A 23,643-nucleotide genomic window follows, 5' to 3' on the forward strand; every position below is an offset into this window, starting at 1 on the left:
CATTAGTGGAACCAGGCTTCCTGGCAGGGACCAATTTCGAGCTTCCTCAGAAAGTGCCAGTGGGTGAGCCTCCTGGTCCCCCTCTGCTCTTTCCCAGGGAGGACAGAGGATTCAATGACACACAAGCATCCATGCCCAAATGCTTCCTGGCTACAATTCAAGCAGCTGGAAGGTTCATCTCTCTCCCCATGGCCTCCACAAACACCACTTCCGGCTCTCCTGCCTCAATTTGGGTTCTTCCTGCCTGGATTTCTATACCCACGCCAGCCCTTCTCTCTGCAGAGCTTTCTCCCTCCCATCACAACCCTTATTTCACTCTCGATCTCCATATCTGTTTCTGAATTTCCCCTTTTTTTCTCCTCCCCTATTTCTCCCCTCCTTGCTATCCCTCACCAGCCCCAGAATGGGTGTCCCCCGCTTCCTCCCTCACCGGCTACATCTCCCCACCTCCTTAGCTCTCACCCCTGCGCCTCTTTCTTTGTATTCCTCACGCCCTCTCTCGGCCTCGCTAGCATCTCTCCTCCCCCGCCTAGCTCCGGCCTCCCCCTGCCTCCCCATCTTCAGCTCAGTCTCCTCCCTCTAGCTCCTCTCCCCTCCCCTTCGCCTCACCCCACTCCCCGCCTGCAGGCTGGGGTTTCTTTCCACCCTGGGGGTCTCTGTACCTCTCATTTCTCTCCACCTGCCTCCTCCCTCACCGCAGAGTTAGCGGGTACCCATCCTTTTCCGCTCGGGCATCCCCACCACCACCCCCATCTTCACCACTTATTCTTATCTGTCCCCTCCTCTCCCCACCCTCTCCTCTCTCCTCTCTGCCCCTTTAAATCTGCCTGGCCCAGCCTCCCCCGTGATGCTGGGATGGAGCAAACATTGATTTGTGCTGGGATGGAATCGGAATTTTGATTTTTTTTTCCTCTCCCAACCATAAGAAGAAAAAAATAATAAAAACACCTCCTCTTGATAGCCCCCTCCCCCTTCTCATCCAGCTCCCAGCTCCTCTTCTCTATCTCCATCCAAGGCAGGATTTTTTCCCCCTTACACTATTCTAATCTCCCCCCACCCCTGCCACTACCTCAGTCCCCACCCCACTAGCCTGCTCTTCCAGCTGGGGAGAGAGGGGACTCTCCCACAGCTCCTCCACTTTCCTTCTCTGGGTTGGAGCAGTCTCTCCGGAAGAGGAGGGGGCTTGGCTTGTCCGGGTGAGGTGGGAGTGGAGGTATCCTGCCATGGATGCTGTGCCTGGGAGGCAGCCTGAGCCCCAGCTCACATGGTGAGTAACCTGCCCCCTCCCTTTCGTCCATCTGCCCATCCCCACCTTCATCTTTCCCCTACAGAGCTTCCCCCATCCCCATCCTTTACCCCCGACAAACCATTTGCCCACCTGGATCCCGTCCCCCGTTTTATTTTTACCTCCCTCCCCCGGGTTTACTGGGGAAGCTAAAGAACGAGGGCAGAAGGGTCCTGATAGCAGCCAGGAAAGCTAGTGGCCTACCACTCTGCCCAGGCCCCTCCCAGGACCCCCAAATTGCCACCCATATTAGGCGCTTTAGGGTTATAGGTTGGAGAAGTGGGACTCCCGCTTAGGGTGGGGGGCCCAAGCACTGGGAGGCTTCCTCTACAAGTTGGAAGGAATAGAGAAGCCCCCGTGCCCCCAAAGCTTGGGAGTTGCTGGAAGATGCTGCTGAAGGGAGGGGGGCGGGGGGCGGTGCTGATGCCCGGGAGCCACCGGGCCAGGGAGCGGCGGGCAAAGGAGGAGGGGCCTCGCTCTCCATTTGCCCCCTCTTTCTCCGCAGCCACTCAGGATGAGGGTCCGGCCCTGCCTGCCCGCGCTGGGGCCCCTCCGCCCAGCCCCGGTCTAACTGCCCCCGCCCCCAGGCCTCGCCCGGCCCCCAAGCCCCCAGCCGGTTCTCCAGCCCCAGGATGCGCTGAGCCGCTGGGGGGCTGAGGCCGCGCCAACTACATGCATGTCCCCCGGGGGCAAGTTCGACTTTGACGACGGGGGCTGCTACGTGGGGGGCTGGGAGGCGGGGCGGGCACATGGCTACGGCGTGTGCACCGGGCCTGGCGCCCAGGGCGAGTACAGCGGCTGCTGGGCGCACGGCTTCGAATCTTTGGGCGTCTTCACCGGGCCCGGCGGACACAGCTACCAGGGCCACTGGCAACAGGGCAAGCGCGAAGGGCTGGGCGTGGAGCGCAAGAGCCGCTGGACGTACCGCGGCGAGTGGCTGGGCGGGCTGAAGGGGCGCAGCGGCGTGTGGGAGAGCGTGTCCGGCCTGCGCTACGCCGGGCTCTGGAAGGACGGCTTCCAGGACGGCTACGGCACCGAGACCTACTCCGACGGAGGTGCGGGGCCCGGCCCACTACTGTCTGTCTGCTCATCCGCTTGCGCCTCCCGCCGGTCTGCCCTGCGTGTGCCTTCCCCAGCCATATGCCCTCCACGCCCTGCTATTCCCCATACGCCTTCCCTAGCCATATGCGCCCCCTGTGCCCATCCTTCTGTTCCTCATGTTCCCGTCTGTCCCTCATACCATGCCCGGTCCTATGACCCCAACCCCATCTTATTGCCTCGTTCACCACCAACCAAAATCATATCTTTCTCATTTTTCTCCTGCCTGCTTCACCTTCAGCAATTGGTCTATCCCTCACACCTCCCCTCTACCTGACGGTCTCTAAAATCGCTGCCAGTTTGCTCACGTTTTCATCCCTGGCAGTCCTGTTTGCCTGTCAAATGCCTATTTTATACCCCACCCCCCATCAACCTGTCCCTCACCCTCTGAGCTTGGGTCGCCCGCCAGTCTTTCACACACTCCCAGCTTGCCTGTCCCTCTCCTTTCGCCCTGTCTACCCACAATACCAAAATTCACATTATCTCCTGTTTCTGCCAGTTTTCCTTCTGCCTTCCACACCCGTAGCCCTTAATGCTCTTCCCAGGCCTCCATGCCATCTGCCTCCACCTCTCCCACCTGACACTTGGACATTCGGGGACTTTTCGGGGCGTGGGGTGGAAGGAGCGTAGCGGCGGGTTCTGACTTTCTCCCAAACTTACTCCGCCCACAGGCACCTACCAGGGCCAGTGGCAGGCTGGGAAGCGCCACGGCTACGGGGTACGACAGAGTGTGCCCTACCATCAGGCGGCGCTGCTGCGCTCGCCCCGCCGCACCTCCCTGGACTCGGGCCACAGCGACCCCCCGACGCCGCCCCCACCCCTGCCCCTACCAGGCGACGAGGGAGGCAGCCCAGCCTCGGGCTCCCGGGGTGGCTTCGTGCTGGCCGGGCCAGGGGACACCGACGGCGCGTCCTCCCGAAAGCGCACACCTGCGACTGGTGGATTCTTCCGCCGATCACTGCTGCTCAGTGGGCTCCGGGCGGGCGGGCGGCGCGGCTCCCTGGGCAGCAAGCGGGGTTCCCTTCGAAGCGAAGTGAGCAGCGAGGTGGGCAGCACAGGACCCCCAGGCTCCGAGGCCAGTGGGCCCCCAGTCCCAGCACCTCCTGCCCTCATCGAGGGCTCGGCCACTGAAGTGTACGCAGGCGAGTGGCGTGCTGACCGGCGCAGCGGCTATGGCGTGAGCCAACGCTCCAACGGGCTGCGCTACGAGGGCGAGTGGCTGGGTAACCGGCGGCACGGCTACGGTCGTACCACCCGCCCCGACGGCTCCCGTGAGGAGGGCAAGTACAAGCGCAATCGGCTGGTGCACGGGGGCCGTGTTCGCAGCCTCCTGCCTCTGGCCCTGAGGCGGGGCAAAGTCAAGGAGAAGGTGGACAGGGCTGTTGAGGGCGCCCGTCGAGCCGTGAGTGCTGCCCGCCAGCGTCAGGAGATCGCCGCTGCCAGGTGGGTGTCCAGTGCAGAAACCAATGCTGGGCTAAAAGAAGAGGTTTCTAGGGCTTGGGGATATAGCTCAGTTGTTAGAGTGCCTGCCTCACATGGACAAGGCCCTGGGTTCAATCCTCAGCACCACAAAGAGAAGAAGAGGGTGCTGTGAGCTCAGGGAGGAGACGCCTATAGGAGGGCCAAGACCCAAGGCCTAGAACCTGTTGGAAAAAACAAGCTAAAGGTTAGGCAGCTGTAGGTCTGGGATTTGGGGTGTTTGTATTTGAGGCTACAGGTGGATGTGGGTGTAACTGTAGGTGGCTGGGTATTTGAGGGAGGTGGTGTAAGACTGTAAGTGTGTCTTGGTGTCTTTTGTGTGGAGATGTGTATCTATGGAATCCATTGCTGTGTGTGGGAGTAGGATACGCGCAGCTTTGTGCAGGCCCACAAGCCTCTTGGAACTCAGATACTCCCTAATCTTCCTCTAGCAGCCCTTCCAGCCTTCAGGCTGGGAGCATGAGCCATAGGCAGAACAGGGAGTAGTCCCTTCCTGACTGGTCCTAGCTAGACACCATTTTACCTTTGGGCCTTGGATAGGTCTAGTTTGTACAGCTGGTCTATCAGCTGAAAAGCTAGTCTCTCCCAGCTTAGCCTCCTCCACCTCCTCTTACCCAACTGGTAAAGGTTTGGGGGGAAATTTTCTTTCTGTAAATCAGATTACATTTCCATACATCAGGAACCTTGCTATGTAAAGCAGTACAGTCCAATAAGAATATAATGCAAGCCACTTAAAATCTTTTAGCAGATACATTAAAAACAAAAAGAAACAGGTGAAAAGAATTTTAATAATATATTTGAATCTAAATCAATATAGCCAAAATATAATTTCAAATCATAATCAATATAAACTTACTGAGATATTGGACTTAGTCTTTGAAATCTAGAGTGTATTTTATACTTGTAGCACAACATTTTGATTCAGATTAGCCACATTTCAAGTATCCAATAGTCATTTATGACTAGTGACTTAGCAAAGATATGAAGAAAGCCAAAAAGCAGCTGGGCTGGGTGGTCCACGATGATAATCCCAGCAACTGGGGAGGCTAAGGCAAAAGAACCACAAGTTTAAGACCACCCAGACAACTTAATGAGACCTTGTCTCAAAAAATAGAAAGGACTGGGGGTGTAGCTCAGTGGTAGAGTACCCCTGGGTTCAATCTCTAGTACCACAAAAAATAAATATATTTTAAAAATAAAGCCAAAGATCATTTTGTAGCAAGATATACAGGCTTCTGATTTATAGAACTTACATAGTTGGATTTTTATATATTGAATTTTATTTTAAATGGGTGGGGATATAGATGAGGGATTTTGTTGAAATTTGAAACTATTTCAGAAGGTCAACAATCAGGATATCTCCAAATATGCTTCAGTGAATTTGTATAATGGGTGACAGGTTTTGTGTGTGTGTGTGTGTGTGTGTGTGTGTGTGTGTGCGCGCGCGCGCGCGCCCGCTTGCGCATGCATGAGTAGAAACATGTCAAATACCGAACAGATGCCTGAGCCAGAGAATGTGCATCTGTAGATGTATCTGAGTGTCTAGATGTTAGAATTCAGGGCCTGAAGCCAGAAAAGGGGGAGGGCAGAGCACCAGGGAACATTTTGGGCTGGATAGGGTGGAGGCATGTGCAGGAAAAAAAAAAAAACTGATCTCAGTAACTACAGGATTAGGCAGTGGGAGGAGGCTGGTTGGTCTCCCCAGCAACAGGCCTAGCATCCCTGATTGGCTGCTGGCTGCCATGGAAACAGCAGAGCCTCAGCAGCAGGTGCCTCTGACAGGTAGCCTGAGCCCAACCTGATGCCTCAGTAGACACTTAGACTTGATTATCCATGCCCTCCATATACAAAAACACAGGTCCTTGTCAGTTTTGTGGCCATCAATAGAACGCAGTGCAACCCAAGACTATGCTCCTCATACCTTGTTCCAAACCCCGAGACAAGCTCAGCTTCAGGACAAATTTAGTCATATACAGTCTAAAAGCCCTAACACAAAAGACAGGGTTGTCTGAATCTCTCCAAGTAGGCTGCAAAGATCCTTGATTCGCCAGGTTTAAAGGAAGGAGACTGGCCATATATCCCAAAGTAGATAAATAAGAGGTAAAGACTAAGACAACAGTGGACGTCACCATCCCCCATACCCAGGTTGCCTTTCTAAGCCAGAGAAAATAGGCCTATCGTAAACAGGAGTCATGGTCTTGATCTGTTTGAGCCCATGGCAAGTACAGGTGATTACCTCCATCTCTGCCCCTTTGTGCCTCACCTTAAGATTACCAAACTAATTTTGTGATTACCAGGCATCTACAATTAATAGCAGACAGTGAAAAGGAAGGGGAACTTGAAGAAACATCTACACTAGAGGGAAAACAGAAACAACAATGGGGCAAGGATTAATAATGCTTCAAGGTGGCCATTACCTAGGGAGCAGGATGGGATGGAGTATGGAAGGGAGACTAAGCTTACCCAGAAAGTATAATTGCCATTGTGAAAAAATATGCATATTGCCAGGAGAAGGGATGTGATCATAGCAGAAAGGGGAGACACACCCTTATTCTGGTTCCAAAGCTGAGAGGCAGGGCAGGGGGAGAGTGGCATTGACAGAAAGGGAAGATATTGTGATTAAAAAAAAAAAAAGAGGCTAAAGAAAAGCAAGATGGAAAATTCTCATGTCAGGAACTCTGCACTGGAAGAGGATGAAATAATAAGGAGGTCTGACGGTGGGAAGGGGATTCAAGGCAAAGGGAAGGGGTGGCTGGGAACAAATTGTCACACACCAGGAGGTATGAGAGGAGTTGATAACAACAGGAGGTACAAACTGCCAAGAGGGCATTAGGCTAGTTGGTAAGCACCAAACAGGACCGCAGAGGATGTGTAAGAAAGGGAAGGCTCAATTGTCACTGGGGTAGGGAGCAAGAGAGAGATGGAATAACAGAGTTTGGGGAGGGCCAGGCCCCTGCAGCTGGAAGGAGGAAGTGTTACTACAGGACACAAGGATAGAAGGGTGTGAGAGGAGCAGGAGAGTGTGATAACAGCAAACACCCCAGGGCCAGGAGAGGAAACCAAGGCAGGAAGCTGCCCTGACCTGCCCAAGAAGGGGAGCAGCTGACAGTAAGAGGAAGGGTGAAACTCCCGAGGGGAGCTCAGATGAGGATGTGATATGGTGGGGACATGATGAGGTGGGTGGAGAATCTGAGCAGGGGCTAATTTGAAGTGGAAAAGGCCTGCTAAGTCCCCATCCCTGGGACCCGACAGGGCAGCAGATGCCCTCCTAAAGGCAGTGGCAGCCAGCAGTGTCGCAGAGAAGGCTGTGGAGGCAGCGCGGATGGCGAAACTGATAGCCCAGGACCTTCAACCCATGCTGGAGGCCCCAGGTGAGATGTGGGCATCCTCAAGGAGGGGAAAGAGCCCTTTGGGGAGCTAGAGAGGCTCAGATATGGGAAAAGGGGGTGGGAAGCCCACAGGATCTGGGAATGGGAAAGCCAAAGTACAAGCCAAGGGCATAGATGATAGGGACCAGGCCCATTTGTCTGGGGAGTGGGATTGGGAATTTATGAGGTACAGTAACAAGAGGTTTGGGATCCAGTGGTGAGAAGCTAAGAGCCTGGGGATATCAATGTCCCAGGAAGTGCCAGCCAGGGGCTCCAGCCAATAGCCAGTTAGACTCCACTGATTCTCAGCTATCCCTGCCCAGGTCGCAGACCCAGGCAGGATTCGGAAGGTTCCGACACAGAGCCCTTGGATGAGGACAGCCCTGGGGTGTGTGAGAATGGACTGACCCCTTCAGAAGGCTCTCCTGAGCTGCCCAGCAGTCCTGCCTCCTCCCGCCAACCCTGGCGACACCCTGCCTGCCAGAGCCCACTGCCTCCTAGAGGGGACTGGGGTCCCTTCTCCAGCCCCAAAGCTTGGCCTGAGGAATGGGGGGGGCCAGGTGAGCAGGCAGAGGAACTGGCTGGTTATGAGGCTGAGGATGAGGCTGGGATGCAGGGCCCAGGGCCCAGAGACGGTTCACCGCTCCTCGGAGGCTGCAGTGACAGTTCAGGAAGCCTTCGAGAGGAAGAGGGGGAAGATGAAGAGCCCATGCCCCAGCTGAGGGCCCCAGGAGGCTCGGAGCCTGACCCTGTTACCATGCCGGTCCTGAGGGGCCCATCTTCGAGGGGTCCTGATGCCGGGTGCCTGATGGAAGAGTTTGAAGAGCCTGCTGCGACTGACAGGCCTGCCCAGCGGGTGAGACATCCTCTGTTCCCACCCACTTAATGCCCTCTTCTTTTTAAAGCTTTGTCTTGTCCCACCCCTTTCCAGACCTCTGTCTGATTCCCTGAGGGGTTTTGATTTCAACTCGGCTTTCTTTCTGCCTAGCCAGTCTTGGACCATATCTCACCTCAAAAAAAAAAAAAAAAATAGGTAACTTTCAGTCAGGCGGGGCGGCACACTTATAATCCCAGTAGCTCAGGAGGCTGAGCCAGGATCTCGAGGATCTCGAGTTCAAAGCCAGCCTCAGCAATGGCAAGATGCTTAGCAATTCAGTGAGACCCTGTCTCTAAATAAAATACAAAATAGGGCTGGGGATGTGGCTCAATGGTCAAGTGTGCTGAGTTCAGTCCCGGGTAACAAAAAAAAAAAAAAAAGGTAACTTTCAAGCAGATAAGAGCCTCAGAGACCTTTAAGTCGAACTCCCTCATTTGACAATTGGGGGAACTGAGGCCCAGAACACTTAAAGTAACTTCCAAGGGTTACAAACTAATAATTAATGGTAGAACCAGAACATTTTTTCCTGTTCTCCTTCCATATCATTTCCAGCTCCCAGTTTCCTACTCCACCCCCAGCCCCACCTCCGCACTTTCTCTCTTTGGTGCCCAGAAATAAAAAAAGAAAAAAATTGTTCCCTCCCTACCCTCATTCTCCCTCCCTCTCCTGGGAAGAAGGGAAATAGGAAAAAAAGCAAAAAACTGGGAGAGGTGGAGTTTCCCCAGAACCCTCTGCTCTGATTGGATTCCAGGCCTTCTCCTGTTTCCTAGCAACCACATCCTCACCCCTTCATCCCTTTGCCCTACTGCAGTACTGGCTGCTACTGCCAATTTCTGCTACTAAGGCCAGACACCTTCTGCCTGGGCCATATGATATACTGGTGGGAGGGGAGGGGAGGAGAGAGAGGAGGGGGGCGGGGCTGTTCCTGTCTCAAGAGTGCCAGAGCAAAGGTGGGGCCCTGCCTGGGAGAAGAAGGGTGTTTTGCAACATAAGACACAAAGGCTAGACATCCCCATGCTCAGCCCTGTGTAGGGAGGTGGCTGGGACCCTTGGCTTTGCCACCTGAAGGGAGGGCAGGGAGGTGGGATCAACACTGGACTTGGTATTCAGGGACTGAGCTTGCTTCCCGCTCTGTCTCTCTAGGGAGCTGCCAACCCCCTGGTGGTGGGAGCCATAGCCCTCCTGGACCTCAGCCTGGCGTTCCTGTTCTCCCAGCTCCTCACCTGAGGCTACTTCCTGGCCAAGCTCTGGCTTTGGTTGCCTGCCTCTTCACCCCTTTGACCTGCCTTTTTCTCTTTTCCTCCCCCTAGTTGTTTTTGTTCCTATATTTCCTTCTCCTTTTCCTTTCTCTTCTGTCCTACTTTATTTTTGTTTCTTGCTTTTTCCTTCCCTCTCTTCTTTCAGCTTATCTCATTTACTCTAGATCTGTATCTGTCTTCCTCACTCCCTTCCCCACCTCAACCTCCTCTTTCTCTAGATTGTTTACATATGAAGGGCTTTTCTCTCTCAGAGTTGCCGTCTTCTCTGAGACACATAAATCTAAGTCAGACCATTGCCCCCACACCCTTTCCACCTTTTCTTTAAACCTAAATTTCACCAAGGGTGGGGGCTTGGTGTCCTGAGGAGTCTCCTAAAAGCTGAGCGCAGAGGAGGAAAACAATGGAGAAGGGAGTGATTAAATGCTGGACAGGGTGCTGGCTGAGCCACTGTGGCTTCCTGGCCCAAGCTGAAAAGGCTGAAGGAGGTGCCACCTCCACCTGTCACCTTGGAGGACAGTGTCTCCCCTCCCAGCACCCAGTTAGGTTCTTGGCTCACTGATCCTTCCCAGAGGGAGAAAAAGGAAAGTGAACAATAGAATAACTCCCTAGATCTCCCTCTTTCTTTCCTCAACAGCTAGCCTATCTTCCAACCCCCTGTAATGGCATGCCATGCCATGCCATGCCAAGAACAATGTGTAAAGGAACAAAAACTATCCAATGCAGCCAAGCCCACCCCCTCAGACCTTACCACTACCCTCTCTACCCTTATGTGTTCCCCTAAAAGTTTATTTGGTTGGTCTGGACTCACTTGTGGCCTTTGATTAAATTCCTAAGGGGCCTAAAAGAAGACACTTCTACTGCAGAGTGCTAGAGGCATTTGAGCAAGGATACCACTCCCCAACTCTGACAGTTGTGGTGGGGGGAGGCACTTCTGGGGGATGGAAACAAGAGCTCACAGGGCAGTAGAAGCTGTGACAGTCTAGTAGGCCCTGTGGGTTTTGTCCCTTTCCCCATCACATCAGAATCTCCTGAAATGAGAAAACAACAGAAGGAGGGGATCCAAGGAAGCTGATCTCTCCCACACTTCCCAGGCAGGGCAGAGGTGGGAGTCAAATCCAGGGTGAGAGGTGGGTGGAGAGACCTGTTTGAGGTTGTGGCTGATCCCTGGTACTAGCTTTCCCCCTGGGGGTAGGAAGCCCTAGGAAGAGGGGAATATGGGGTCCCCAGGGGATTTTTCCTCCCTCCCCTGCATGAGGCAGAGACAAGCTGCCTGCCAACCCCCTCCCTTGAGAAATGGCCTTGCCCGGGAATGCCCACCACATATACCCTCTTCTTTTTTCTAGTCAAACTCTGTTTACTCCTTGGCCTGCCTCCCTCCTTCCTCCCCTCTCAACCTTTACTTCTGATTTCTATTTCATGGAATTTGGGATTGAAGTTATACAACAGTGCCGCCAACACCAAGTCTTGCAGGAAAAAAATACAAAGAAATTTAACAAAAAAAATATATTAATAAAAAAGTTCAAAAAAGGGGGGGGATTGTCATCTCCTTTGGGGTGCGATAGCTGCAAACCCAAACTCTCGGAGGCTCTCCGGGTGGTGACAGGTAGAAGGAAGCCTCTTGGGGAACCGCGGCCCAGCTTACTGCCTAGCTGTCCTAGCTGGTAAGAGCTCCTTCCCCTACACGCCGAGGTCAGAGCACTCCAGAAGGCTCTCGGGCGGCCCAGGAGGGCGGGGTCCTGTGGTGGAGGCGGGGAGAGGGAAGGACCCGACCAGGCACCAACCCCGGTTCGGCCCTATACCAGGAAGCGTCTGGGGGGGAGAGGAGGACAATTGACTGAAGGCAGGTGAGGCTGGCGTCCTGGGGCGGGGAAGCTGAAGCCGCCAGAGATGGGAATGCGGGGAGGAATCTCGCGAAAAAAACAACAGTGCAGGACCCTGAATGGAAAGAAATGGCCAAGCTAGGAATGGCATACCAGGTGGACTAGAAAAAGGGGAGATGGGCGGGGCTCTGGCGCATGCTCCGTAGGAACAGGTGCGGGGTGGGGCAGGGACGCATGCGTAGTGGGGAATCTCCTTAGGCGGCGCGATGGGGGTGGACTTTGGGGACCCAGGTGGGGAAAGGTAACAGGAGTAAGGTTTAGGATAGATGTAAAACCCAGGCCATTAGGATCTTGGAGCAGGGCAAACCTGGCTGCCGGCTAGAAAATATTAAAGACTTCCCACTCCCGGGCTCTGCCCCCCAGGATGGTGGTGCCCTTGCTGAAGCTTCAGGACCTAATCGAGGAGATTCGCAGAGCCAAGACTCAGGCCCAGGAGCGGGAGGTGATCCAAAAGGAATGCGCCCACATCCGGGCCTCCTTCCGAGATGGGGACCCTCTGCAGAGGCACCGCCAGCTGGCCAAACTGCTCTATGTCCACATGTTGGGCTACCCTGCCCACTTTGGACAGGTATATCTGCCTCCAGAGTTTGAAGAGGAAAGCTGTTGGGACAGAGTCGGGGATCTCTTCATTTATTTGTGCCCCGACTGTTTTCATTCTCTGGTTTCTGAATCATCTTACCATGCACTGGAAAAAACTTTTCCCTTTACCCCATTAGTCCTCAGCTGGGGTGAACCCTTCATTCTCTGGCCAACCCATTCAGGGCACCTCCTCTTCTTTTCTTCCAGCCTCCTCCACTCCTATGTGCTTTAATCTGCACACTAATGCCTGACCCTCCTAAGCCTCTTTGGTTGAAGAGAGGATGATGGGATATGATGCCCCAAAAGTTAATCTAATGATAAAAAAAAGCCCAGCTGAACATATAGATATGTGTGCCACTGGCAGAGAGGTGAAGGAGTAGCATGGAACCCTCTTGTTTCACCCCTGCCCTTCGGATCTGCCCTCTTCCCTGTAGATGGAGTGCCTGAAACTGATTGCATCCCCCAGATTCACAGACAAGAGGGTGGGCTACCTGGGGGCCATGCTTCTATTGGATGAGAGGCACGATGCCCACCTGCTCATTACCAACAGCATCAAGAAGTGAGAAGTTCTGGGGGAACTGCAAATCAGGGAGATGGGAGAGTGGGGAACTGGTAAATTCCAGGGTGCTGCCTGATGTAGTTACTGCGAAGAACTGGTTTCCTCAGAGGCTTGACTAATCATCCTCCCAACCCTGCAGTGACTTGAGTCAGGGGATTCAGCCGGTACAAGGCCTGGCTCTGTGCACTCTGAGCACCATGGGTTCTGCTGAGATGTGCCGGGACCTGGCCACCGAGGTGGAGAAGCTGCTCCTGCAGCCCAGCCCCTATGTGCGCAAGAAGGTGAGATGAAGAACTTAGCACTTGCCCCTTCAGAAACTGTCCCTCATCTGCCATGCAGTAGAAGTGTGTGTGTGTGTGTGTGTGTGTGTGTGTGTAGATTCCATCCTTGTAAATACTTGCCTATCTGAGGCCCCTGACCTCCACAGGCTATTCTGACTGCAGTACACATGATCCGGAAGGTCCCTGAGCTCTCTGACATCTTCCTCCCACCTTGTGCCAAACTGCTTCATGAGCGCCACCATGGTAAGGCCAAAAGGCTCCCCATCCTCTGTGTCTGGTCTGGCTATGAATGGAAATGAAAAACAGGAGAGAAACACCAGTTCATAGAACAATAGTAGTGCATACACACAGACATGCTCACAGTAGATTCTCTCATGCCCTGACCCCAGGCATCCTGCTGGGCACCATCACGCTGATCATGGAGCTCTGCGAACGAAGCCCTGCAGCCCTCAGGCATTTTCGTAAGGTGGGCTGGTGAAGGGGTAGGCCCTGGCCCTGGCAAAGAGGGGCAGTGGGGGCAGAATGGGGCTAAAGCTGAGAGTACAAGGATAAGGACGGAATGTACAGACAACATTGTGCCCTCCCTCCAGGTAGTACCCCAGCTGGTGCAGATCCTCCGGATGCTGGTGACAACAGGATACTCCACAGAGCACAGCATATCTGGAGTCAGCGACCCCTTCCTGCAGGTGGGCTGACCTTTCCTTCATGTATCCCTAGAGGAAAGAAGGCTTAGCAGTGAGACTCCTGTAGTATATTCTGGCTTAGTCAGTGTCTTGGGCAAGAGGGTAGTAGACTGATTGCCCTGGTCATTCCAGGACAAAGACAGGGAGAGGATATGACTGAAGGTCAGAAATCCAGTTTGGTAATAACAACAACAAAAAGCCTGTCCTAAACTCCCTTGGCTTCATACACCTCTGATCCCCTCCCAGGGCCACCAGGACCTATGGAGGTGATGAAGGATGGGAGACTTTAGGGTCTAACCAGATGCCTTACAATGAATGCTGTCCTCAGTGTTGGATTTTTCTCCTCAGCCCCACAAGTCCTTATCCTATGAATCTCTCCATCTTTCAATCTTTAACCCAACCACAGGTCCAGATCCTTCGTCTGCTTCGGATCCTGGGCCGGAACCATGAGGAAAGCAGTGAGACCATGAATGACTTGCTAGCACAGGTGTGGGTTGGGGGGACATTGCTTAGGTATGTTGCTCTGGGATCTACCAGTCCTGGGCATCCGTTACAGGATTACGCACCATGTAGCAGCTGTGTAATCACTCCTCTGTCCCCTCTAGCCAATGAACTACATGAAGGAGGGACACAGTATGTTGCAGTATTAATGTCCCAGTGCCAAAGCTGGCCCAGGCACATAGTGGGGTTTGGGAAACTTTGTTGGCTGGTTGAGGAATGGATGGATAGTGGAGAGCTTCCAGAGATCCTAGTGAGGAGAGAGGCCTTTGTGGATGTATCTCCTCTCCCATCCACTCAGGTAGCCACCAACACAGACACCAGTCGAAATGCAGGCAACGCGGTCCTATTTGAGACAGTGCTTACCATCATGGACATCCGCTCTGCAGCCGGCCTACGGGTATCTTCCCATATGCTCTCCCACTGTGGCCTACCCTCCACTCCCAGCCAGCCAGCAGGGCTCTGTTCACTGGCCTTTCCCCAACACCTGTCATCCTGTGTCATGTGGTCCCCACTCTTGGGTGAATAGACTGCTACTGCCTGAGTGCCCACCCTCTTTCTCCCACAGGTTCTAGCTGTCAACATTCTTGGCCGCTTCCTGCTCAACAGTGATAAGAACATTAGGTAATGACTTGTGTGTGGCTATACTCTGCCACTGAGCCCTGACCCTCTGTACTCTTCCCTCCAGAACCTCCTGATCCACTTACCTCTTACCCCTGTACCCAGGGCAAGGCTAATGGCCACAGCATGATAGGGCCTTTCCCACCCTGACCAGGTATGTAGCCCTGACATCCTTACTACGCCTGGTGCAGTCTGATCACAGTGCTGTGCAGCGGCATCGGCCCACTGTGGTGGAATGTCTGCGAGAAACTGATGCCTCCCTCAGCCGGTGAGCATAAAGGGAACAAGAGGACAGGGTAGAGGATACAATGACTAATGGCCAAGACCCAAACCAGCTCAGAGCAGCTGGAGTAAGAGGACTGTAGGAGCAGATCCTAGGGATGGGGCAGGCCAGAGGCATGGAGTTGGGTGATCTGGGCCACCTGCATGGACCCTTTTCTCTTGCCAGGAGAGCCCTGGAACTGAGCCTGGCTCTGGTGAATAGCTCCAATGTGCGAGCCATGACACAGGAGTTGCAGGCCTTTCTGGAGTCCAGCCCCCTCGATTTACGGGCTGATTGTGCCTCAGGCATCCTGCTGGCTGCAGAGAGGTGAGGGGACAGTTTCCCAGAAATGGAGAGGGTACAGTCTGGGGAGGGACAGGGACAGTGCCAGGACTGATAAGCCATGTCCCTAGGTTTGCTCCAACCAAGCGATGGCACATAGACACCATCCTTCACGTGCTGATAACGGTGAGATGGGCTAGTTGGAGAGTTGGGCAGTAGTGGACAGAGTTAATCACACTGACTTGACAATGTCCACCCTTTCCAGGCAGGAGCCCATGTGCGGGATGATGCAGTGGCCAACCTGACGCAGTTGATTGGGGGTGCCCAGGAGCTACATGCCTACTCTGTGTGCCGACTCTATAGTGCCCTGGCAGAAGACATCTCCCAGGTGCCATTCCCACCTCCCCAAGCCCAGGGCTGCCTCCTATCTCTTTCTGGGCTTCCCTTCTTCACTGGACTCTGAACTGTTTTCCTCTTAGGCTCACAGCTGTCTACTTAGCGCAGGAGATCCTTAAGAACAGAGCTTGCCTTTTAGAACACCTGGGCTGCTGTTCTGGCCCTGGTACCTACTGGCTATGTAATCCCAGATGACTAATTTAACTTCCTTTAGGCTCCATGTACTCAGCTTTCTACCCTGCCTATCTCCCAGGGATGTTTTTATAATCAAATGAGATAGATACAAGTTTTACGCATATATTATACTTTATTATTATTTCAAATGCTGAGTGCCAAAGGTGCCACCCAATACTAAACTGCCCCTTTTAAATTTCTTTTAGTTATATATGACAGTAGAATGTATTTTTATATATTCATGGCATACTCTCCATTTTCCTCTTAAGTAGGATGAGCAGAAACCATTACCCTGCTCTTCCTCAAGGGTGGGACCCTCTCACAGTTCCATCAAGTGGCCAGGCCATGTACTTCTGAATCTGGGCCACCAGAGGGCAGTGGGAGCCCAGACATCAGGACAGAAACTGCTCACAAATTTCCTTCCCTGCCCCACCATATTTGTGCTGCATAAGGGGATGTTTCAGAGTGTGGAAGAGAGGAGGGAACCCCAAACACTGACCTAGATGTGATTCTCCCATACAGCAGCCACTGGTGCAAGTGGCAGCCTGGTGCATTGGAGAGTATGGGGACCTCCTGCTGGAGGGGAGCTGTGAAGAAGTAGAACCCCTTCAGGTAAGGCCTACATGGTGGACACACTAAGGATGGACTTGTCAAGGGAGATAGGGTTAGATCCTAGGTCACTACTTGTACCCACACCTGAAGGTGGAAGAAGAGGAGGTGCTGGCACTCCTGGAAAAGGTGCTGCAGTCCCAAATGTCCCTGCCAGCCACCAGAGGATATGCACTCACAGCCCTCATGAAGCTCAGCACCCGGCTTCGAGGGGACAACAAGTAAGAAGAGGTCTCAGCCCAGAGAAAAATGTCTCCTCACTTGCATACCATTTCTAAGCTCTCCAGATAGCTGCACTATCCCTCGCCACTCTTATCCCCCAATCTTGGGACTTGCTTTAGAGCTACATGTCTTGGGACTTGCTTTAGTGTCTCCTCACTCTGTGGGACTGCTCCCTTCTCTGCCATATACTGAAGCAGAAGGGCAGGACAAATTGCCATTGCAACTCACACAACTCTGTGGCCCAGCCGCATCCGCCAGGTGGTGTCTATCTACGGGAGCTGCTTAGATGTAGAGCTGCAGCAGCGGGCTGTAGAATATAACACACTCTTCCGGAAGTATGACCACATGAGGTATGTTAAACATCGGCTCCGGTGTGGGACCCAGATCCATGCCCTCTCCCAAATGCCCCCTTCTAGCCTCAAGGGTCTCATCCTCTCCTGTGTTGTTGTCCACTGCAAGAGCTTTCCACACAGTTCATTGAAGCAAGCTGCCTCCTAACCCTCCCTGCTCATCTGAAAACCAGCAACAGTATGCCATCTTATCAGAAGGACACTTCTGATCTACTATGTGCCCAGCATCTCCATGTTCTGAGCACTCTTTGTAGATGTCTCTTGTGAGAGGCAAAGGGTCTACCTAGAGAGACACCTACATTCCATCCTCTCAGGGCTGCCATCCTTGAGAAGATGCCTCTTGTGGAGCGAGGTGGCCCTCAGGTTGATGAGGAGGCAAAGGAAAGCAAAGAAGCAGTCCAGGTTTCAAAGGCAGCAGCCCCTGTCCCCAGAGAGCCCCAGGTGAGGAGACTGGAAGCCTTGGGATGAGAAGGACTGGCTTAGGCTTCCATGCCAAGTTCTGACCCTTCTGCCCTTTCCCCTGGGCCTCAAAGCTCTTGGACCTGTTAGATCTCCTGGATGACACTTCTGAGGATGCCCAGCATCCTCCCCCTCTGGATCCATCCCCAGGAGGTACCTTAGTACACCTCCTTGACCTTCCCTGTGCATTGCCACCTCCAGGTAAGCCTCAGGAAAGAGTCTAGTCTTAGAGAAGGTAGGTGAGAATGTGCCATCTCTACTTCTGTGCTAAGTGAAGCTCATAAACCCTTTCCCTCCTGTGTGCCCGTATCCCATCCCCTTTTTCGTAGGTAAAAGGGTTCACTCAGTCATGCCAGTCCTCTCCTGGCTGCAGTGTCCTCTTTGTTCTAGACTTCTAGCCCTGTCCAGCAGGGCCCTGCTTCCTCCCCACCCCATCTCATCCCACTTCCCCACTGGCCCCTCAAACCCTCCCATCTTAAGCCTTGGCATTTCATGTTCTTTTTACACAAAATGTTATTTCCTTGGCACATGAAGTGACTGGCTTGGTTGGGGAAGGCACTCCAGCCTGAAATGTCAAATGCCTTTCCCTGCCACTCCCATTTAAATTAGTCCTTCCCAGTTACTCTGGCTAATTTATTTCCCTCATAGTACCCATTCCAGCCTGATTATCTTGCTTATTTTCTCTGTTATTGCTTCTCTCCCTGCACTATACTGTCAGTTGTCTACTTGTCAAGCATCTTGGGCAGTACAGGGATAAGAGGTGCTCACTGTTTTTTTGTTGTTGTTGTTGTTGAATGAACGTGTTATCTCGAGCCTGCACACTGAGCTGCCTCTTTCCATGCTATATAGCTCCCATTCCAAATCTCAAAGTGTTTGAGCGTGAGGGAGTACAGCTCAATCTGTCTTTCACTCGACCACCTGGATCCCCTGCTTTGCTTTTAGTCACCGTCACCACCACCAACTCCTCAGAAGGTGATGTCACCCACTTCATCTGCCAGGCAGCTGTGCCCAAGGTTTGTAAATACCAGGATTCAGAGGTGGCCTAGGCACTCCAGGAAGGAGTAGAGGTGGGTGGGAGACAGGATGAGATGGGAAGGGAGTGACAGCAGAGACAGGTACCTGGGGAGTTGATTTGAAGAGGGTTTGGCACCACTGAGTGTGGAGGGGTTGCCTGAGCCCGGCCAGCTGCCTTACTGTGTTCTGCCCAAATCCCATGTTCAGAGTTTCCAGCTGCAGCTGCAGGCCCCCAGTGGGAACACAGTTCCAGCTTGGGGCGGCCTCCCCATCACCCAGCTCTTCAGAATCCTCAATCCTAACAAGGTCAGTTCCAGGGCCCCATGGGTAAGAAAGACCTAGGGAAGGGAGAAGTCACAGGCACTAACTCTGGTCTCCACTCTCCCATTTCTAGGCCCCCTTGCGGCTAAAGCTGCGCCTGACCTACAACCACTTGGGCCAATCGGTGCAAGAGATCTTTGAGGTGAACAACTTGCCTGTGGAAACGTGGCAATAACTCTTCACTCTGCCTGAAATCCTCCTGCATCCCAAAGCCTGTGGTCCTAGCAGTGGGGAACCAACTCTGAGGGCTACCAGCAGATGGCACCCTGGTTCTGCATTAATCACTGCAAAACTGTGGGTCTGCTCCCCTCCCCCACAAATAATGGCAGCCAAATAAAGCCCGAGGGGGGCATAAAGCCATAATCTGGGTATGTTTGAGGTAGAAAAATATGTATAAATAACAGCAAGGGAAGAGGCTTCTCACATAGGAAGGGTCCCAGGAATCTTTCTGGGAACCTTGAGAATCAGTCTCAAGCACACCAGGGTTTTCCTCTGCCCCTCAAGGTTAGGGAGCAAATTTGCCCCTAAGCTGTCACAGGAAGCACTCTACTCTCTGGGCCAGAGATGGACACAGCGGCAAAATCAAAGCAAGATTTGATTTCTAACAGGAATTCCCAACCACTTCCCCACCCTGCTATTCCCCACACCCCAAAGCAGGGAAATCCCTGCTGCCTCTCCTCATCTCTAACTCAGCTGTAAGGCGGTTTCGGAGCCGCTGGCAGAATCAATGGCATCGACCAAGGGAGGGGGGTGGCAAGGGATTTTCCTGTGCTTAACTACTGATCACGGCTAAGTGGAAATCCTATAAACACGAGCGGAAATCAATGGAGGCTGCTTAGCGGCCAGGGGAGAGGGGCGGCCCACAGATTGCATCTGACTGATGAGAGAGAGGAGGCAACCAGGGAGGGCTCAAGGAACGGGTTGTTGAGAACAGGACGAAAGAACAGGCAGAGGTATAGGGAGAGGAGGTGGGAGGGAAGAGGCACAGTGAGGCCAGGTGTGGCCCCTGCTGGACCAAGAGTTCCCTTTCTCTTCTAGGAAGTGACACCCCTAGCCCAGGCTGCTGTCGGGATGTTTAGTCCTCTGTGGAGCTGTTTACTTCTAGCAGGCGCCGATAGTCCTGAGGACGGAAATGCTGTAGGTACACGATGAGCTTGCCAGGTGCCCTCTCCTGTGCTGGCACACCTATAGACAAAGGACAGTGAGGAAAGAAGCAGACAGAACTGCCATACATGCTTTAACTTTCCTCCCTGACCACCCAGCCAGGACCCCCAAGTTGTTTTGAAGGTAGCACTGAGATTCTGATTATCATCCAACTAGCTTCTGTAATCCACCCTCTACCTCACTGGACTCCAGAAGTAGGACCCAAGAGCCACTTCAGACTCAGGAATGCTGGGGAGCCACACATGAGCCTCTTCTCCAACCAGGGGAAATGGTGAAGAAGCACCCAGGTGCCACGAAGACAGAGGATCCTTCAATATGGACTCACTCTAGTTATTACCCTTGTCCCCCAATCAAGATGAAAACCCATCTAGGCAGGCAAAAGCTCATTAGCTTGGTAATGAAGCACATACAGAGATTTACACATAGGAGAGAAACCAAAGGCTGTGGAAAGAAAAGGAAAAGAAGTTTTAGCTATGGGGTGGGATTCACATAGAATTATTCCCTCTAGAGCTGGGGATATAGCTCAATACTGGAGTGCTTGCTTAGCATACTCAAGGCCCTGGGTTCAATCCCCAGCAAACCAACGCCCTCCCTGCCCCCCCCCCCCAAAAAAGCAAGAATTCTCTCTAGAACTGCCACTGCCAGTTTCAATTGTTAGTGCCCAGCAGCATACTGAGCATACAGCAGGAAACAGGATGTATAGTTGCTAAGGAGGCTGAAACAGCATCCCAGGGCTGTCAGGCCCCATGGCGTGCACAACCCCAAACTAGTGGATGGGCTGTCTACTAGGAAACTGAGCATGGGAACAGAAAACCAAATCTGAGCCAGACACAGTGGCGCATGCCTATAATCCCAGCAACTCCAGAGGCTGAGGCAGAAGGATCACAAGTTCAAAGCCAGTCTCAGTGAGTTCAAAGCCAGCCTCAGCAATTTAGCGAGGCCCTAAGCAACTCAGTGAGACCCTGTCTCTAAATAAAATATTAAAAAAAAAAAAAAGAAACCAAATTTGCCAATGCTCCCCCAACCATCTCTCATAAATGCAATGTTCTTGCCTTTCACTGAAAGCCAAGACGTTGAATTAAATGAACTCTAAGAAACCATAAAAACAAAAGGATATCTGATCCCCAGCATGGGAAAAAAAAAAAAGATTAGGGGAAGAAAGGGTTAAAGCAGAGAACTGACAAATAGAACTGAAAGAAATTTGGCCAGAGGAATGAGAATTAAATGAGACAGAATGGCTGGGATGAAGAATAGAGACTTATGAAAGGCTTAAATCCAAGTCAGACAGCAACTGTAAAAGAGAAAACTTGATAGAACTGTGGGCAAAACTGGGTCCTCTAGAAAATTGCTAAAATAATTACTGTTAAAGAAATAATCCAGAGACCCTCCCCCATTATATAGTCCAACTCCCACCAACTACTCTTGGTCACAGCCAGTGCTCCAGAAAAGGAAAGTGTGGCTTAGTGGTGAGTGCTTGCCTAACATGATTAGGAGGAGGCCCTAGGCTCAATCCCAGCATTGCAAAAAGATTAAAAAGCCAGGAAAGGAAAGTGGGGATCAGGAAAACACAGAAGGTCCTGTCCCGCTCACCGAGCATGCTGCTGAGGCTATTGATCTTCTTTAGAGCAGTTGGTACTTCAGCCTCCTTCTGTACCAGGGCCTCTACTTCACCCACAGCATAGCCAAAGTCCGCTGTATCCAGGTCCACCTTAAGCATTGGCTCCTCTTCATTGACTCCAGGGAATACCAGCTTCCAGGAACTCCGTTTAGTCACAAAACTAGCTACTTCCTGCAGCCCTAGTGGACCCAGCACAGCAGCCATATTTCCATCCCCCAGACCCTTGGCTCCCAGCACCTCACAGAGTTGGGCCACAACTGCAGGTTCAGATGTAAGTTCCTTGTACTCGGTGTGGGGTCCTGAGATACCTGATGCTCCAGGGCATTTGAGCTCCCATCCACTACCCTCTCGTTGTCGCAGCCAGTGGTTAGACCGCATCAGGTTCAGCTCAGGAGTGTCATAGTAGGTGTCTCGGAAGGTGATCCGGTGCTCTAGGATGCCCCCCAACTCCTGCAGTCGTTCCTCTATGCCAGGCCCTGGAATGAACTTTCGCTCCACCTCAATCAAGCCCTGGGCCATGCTATCTGCAAGGATAATTTGCAACAAACATTTTCTTAGCGCCCAAAGGTGTTCAGCCTGCTGGGCAACGGCTAAGCAGAGACTCTAGCTCTGGATGAATTTACTGAGACGCATACAGACTTGCAGATCTTTGCCTCAGCTATACAGGGCTCTGTCTGCGAGATTTTAAACGTTCTGCTACAGTGATTGGTCTCCAGTTAAATCCATTCCACTATTGATGACGTTCTCAACCCAAAGATGTCCCTAGAAAGCAGGTCATGCAGCAAATTTCGTCTCAACACCCCACACTACAACTTGCTACCCCAGGAGACCAGGAGCTGCTACCTGGGATGACCTGCCATTCGCAGCCACAGCACCCGCCGGCTTTGCCTCCGGTCTCACCTCAAACCCAAGGGTCTCCCTCTCGCAGGACCAGGAGACGGGAGGGGGGGGAGGGGAAGGAGTCCACGCCACACCCGCGAGGAATGCCGGGAGGAGCCCCAGGTCTCGGACCTCAGCCCAGCTCAACTGCGTAACAGGAGAGTACGAGCACCAGCGGCCATATTAGGCCCATGGTAGCAGTGCCGAGGGCAGACCGGCCCGAGAGGCCTGTTAGGTTAAGGGCGATCGCGACTCCCGTTAGGGCAGAGGAGCGAGACCGTCCCCAGGCACCCTGCAGCGTAACCCCTATGCCTCCTGGCGTCCGGGGGGTCGACAGGGTCCCAGGCCTCTGGTTGAGCGTGGCTTCCTGAGCCGGGTGGATGATGGGAGATGTAGTTCGGAGGAGGGGGGATCTTCGCCATTTCGCCCCACCTATTGCTATGGTGACCTGAAAGCTGCAATCAGTGCTCTGGGGACTTACCTAAAGCTGAACTGGGGTTGCAGCTCTGTGGGGAGGGTCGTGGGCAACGAACTTGAGACTGCACTCTCCAACCTCTCCCGAACTAGGCAGTGGGCCTGAAACACAAGTCACTCACTCAGACGCTGTCTGACACATATTTAACTATTATGGTGGCCTATTTACTGCAGGCCAGTGGCAATGGGCTGGGAAGAAGGAAAGGCAATTAAGTCCAATGTAGGAGTTTTGGAGGGGATCAAACACATTCTGGTAAGAATGTTAAGAGTACGAGTGCAAAAGACTTTCTGTTAGAGGAGAAAGTGAAATTTTGAATGAACTACAGATGTGGGATTTCAACGGGTAAAACCTAGGTGGAGACCTAACATGAGCAAAGACCCAGATACTGAAAAGTACCTAGCCTGTATGAGAATAAAGATGGGGCTGGAAATACAATTGAGGGGCAAGTTGGAAAAGCCCTTGAGTGAGTGCCAGACTGACGAGTCTGTCAATTCCAGCAGACCTTGAGCAAGTTTTGTTAGGAGTAGGAAAAATATTCAATGTTCATTTAAAATACAAGACATATGGAAGAGAAATGACCCTCTGGCTGCTTTAGAAGACTCTATAGAGAAAATGCCTCCTTACTCCCTCTGAGAGTTTATGTTATCTATAAACTTTGTATCTTACTCTCTGGGTGAGGATATTGTCAACTCCTATGCTTGCTTCTGAAATTAGTGAAAAAAGTGCCAGGTTCTCCACACCAGTCTATCCCTTGTATGTGTCTGGAAACACAAGTGAAGTAAAACGGTGGCAAAACTTGGGATGTCTTGGATGTATCCTTACCCCTACCCCATGTCAAGCACCACTGGACTGGGAGGGCCTGCATTTCCTTCATCCTTTGCAGTCCCCGCCGCCCCCCCCTCCCCCAAAGTTTTGTTGACCCAGGAAGAAGTCCTAGTATTTTTATGTTTA

The 23,643-nt window shown here is 52.7% G+C and overlaps 3 protein-coding genes across 3 annotated transcripts; 2 read left to right on the forward strand and 1 right to left on the reverse strand.

Moving 5' to 3' along the window:
* The first annotated feature begins 657 nt into the window (after positions 1 to 657).
* Positions 658 to 9,389, forward strand: JPH4 (junctophilin 4). Its single transcript, XM_081292162.1, has 6 exons — positions 658 to 1,267; positions 1,791 to 2,340; positions 3,055 to 3,826; positions 7,115 to 7,233; positions 7,554 to 8,086; positions 9,251 to 9,389. The coding sequence occupies exons 2-6, from the start codon at positions 1,962 to 1,964 to the stop codon at positions 9,332 to 9,334; spliced, it is 1,887 nt and encodes a 628-aa protein (XP_081148288.1). The 5' UTR covers positions 658 to 1,267; positions 1,791 to 1,961; the 3' UTR covers positions 9,335 to 9,389.
* Positions 9,390 to 9,760: 371 nt separating this feature from the next.
* AP1G2 (adaptor related protein complex 1 subunit gamma 2) lies at positions 9,761 to 18,766 on the forward strand. Its single transcript, XM_081292161.1, has 22 exons — positions 9,761 to 11,027; positions 11,610 to 11,814; positions 12,260 to 12,384; positions 12,524 to 12,665; positions 12,812 to 12,908; positions 13,055 to 13,131; positions 13,256 to 13,351; positions 13,755 to 13,835; positions 14,148 to 14,246; positions 14,415 to 14,470; positions 14,622 to 14,735; positions 14,916 to 15,056; positions 15,143 to 15,197; positions 15,277 to 15,399; positions 16,104 to 16,193; positions 16,284 to 16,411; positions 16,658 to 16,762; positions 17,077 to 17,203; positions 17,296 to 17,422; positions 18,071 to 18,234; positions 18,443 to 18,541; positions 18,630 to 18,766. Exons 1-22 carry the CDS (start codon positions 10,660 to 10,662, stop codon positions 18,729 to 18,731), a joined length of 2,721 nt encoding a protein of 906 aa, XP_081148287.1. The 5' UTR covers positions 9,761 to 10,659; the 3' UTR covers positions 18,732 to 18,766.
* On the reverse strand, positions 18,363 to 22,230 carry THTPA (thiamine triphosphatase). Its single transcript, XM_081292163.1, has 3 exons — positions 22,182 to 22,230; positions 21,311 to 21,862; positions 18,363 to 19,741 (listed from the first exon to the last, which is right to left on the reverse strand). Exons 2-3 carry the CDS (start codon positions 21,855 to 21,857, stop codon positions 19,632 to 19,634), a joined length of 657 nt encoding a protein of 218 aa, XP_081148289.1. The 5' UTR covers positions 21,858 to 21,862; positions 22,182 to 22,230; the 3' UTR covers positions 18,363 to 19,631.
* Between the last annotated feature and the right edge of the window lie 1,413 nt (positions 22,231 to 23,643).

Source organism: Spermophilus citellus (genome assembly GCF_964194105.1).
Source record: "Spermophilus citellus genome assembly, chromosome: 4".
Classification (NCBI taxonomy): Eukaryota; Metazoa; Chordata; class Mammalia; order Rodentia; family Sciuridae; genus Spermophilus; species Spermophilus citellus.

What these genes read in the sequence shown, in the direction of transcription:
- JPH4 (XM_081292162.1), top strand. Translation starts at nt 1,962, where the DNA reads ATGTCCCCCGGGGGCAAGTTCGACTTTGACGACGGGGGCTGCTACGTG. An exon ending in CGAGACCTACTCCGACGGAG is followed by an intron (nt 2,341 to 3,054) that starts GTGCGGGGCCCG and finishes CTCCGCCCACAG; the next exon opens with GCACCTACCAGGGCCAGTGG. An exon ending in CAGGAGATCGCCGCTGCCAG is followed by an intron (nt 3,827 to 7,114) that starts GTGGGTGTCCAG and finishes GGGACCCGACAG; the next exon opens with GGCAGCAGATGCCCTCCTAA.
- AP1G2 (XM_081292161.1), top strand. Translation starts at nt 10,660, where the DNA reads ATGGCCTTGCCCGGGAATGCCCACCACATATACCCTCTTCTTTTTTCT. An exon ending in CCCTCAGGCATTTTCGTAAG is followed by an intron (nt 13,132 to 13,255) that starts GTGGGCTGGTGA and finishes CCCTCCCTCCAG; the next exon opens with GTAGTACCCCAGCTGGTGCA. An exon ending in CGGAAGTATGACCACATGAG is followed by an intron (nt 16,763 to 17,076) that starts GTATGTTAAACA and finishes CCATCCTCTCAG; the next exon opens with GGCTGCCATCCTTGAGAAGA.
- THTPA (XM_081292163.1), bottom strand. Translation starts at nt 21,857, where the DNA reads ATGGCCCAGGGCTTGATTGAGGTGGAGCGAAAGTTCATTCCAGGGCCT. An exon ending in TAGCCTCAGCAGCATGCTCG is followed by an intron (nt 19,742 to 21,310) that starts GTGAGCGGGACA and finishes CTTTGTCTATAG; the next exon opens with GTGTGCCAGCACAGGAGAGG.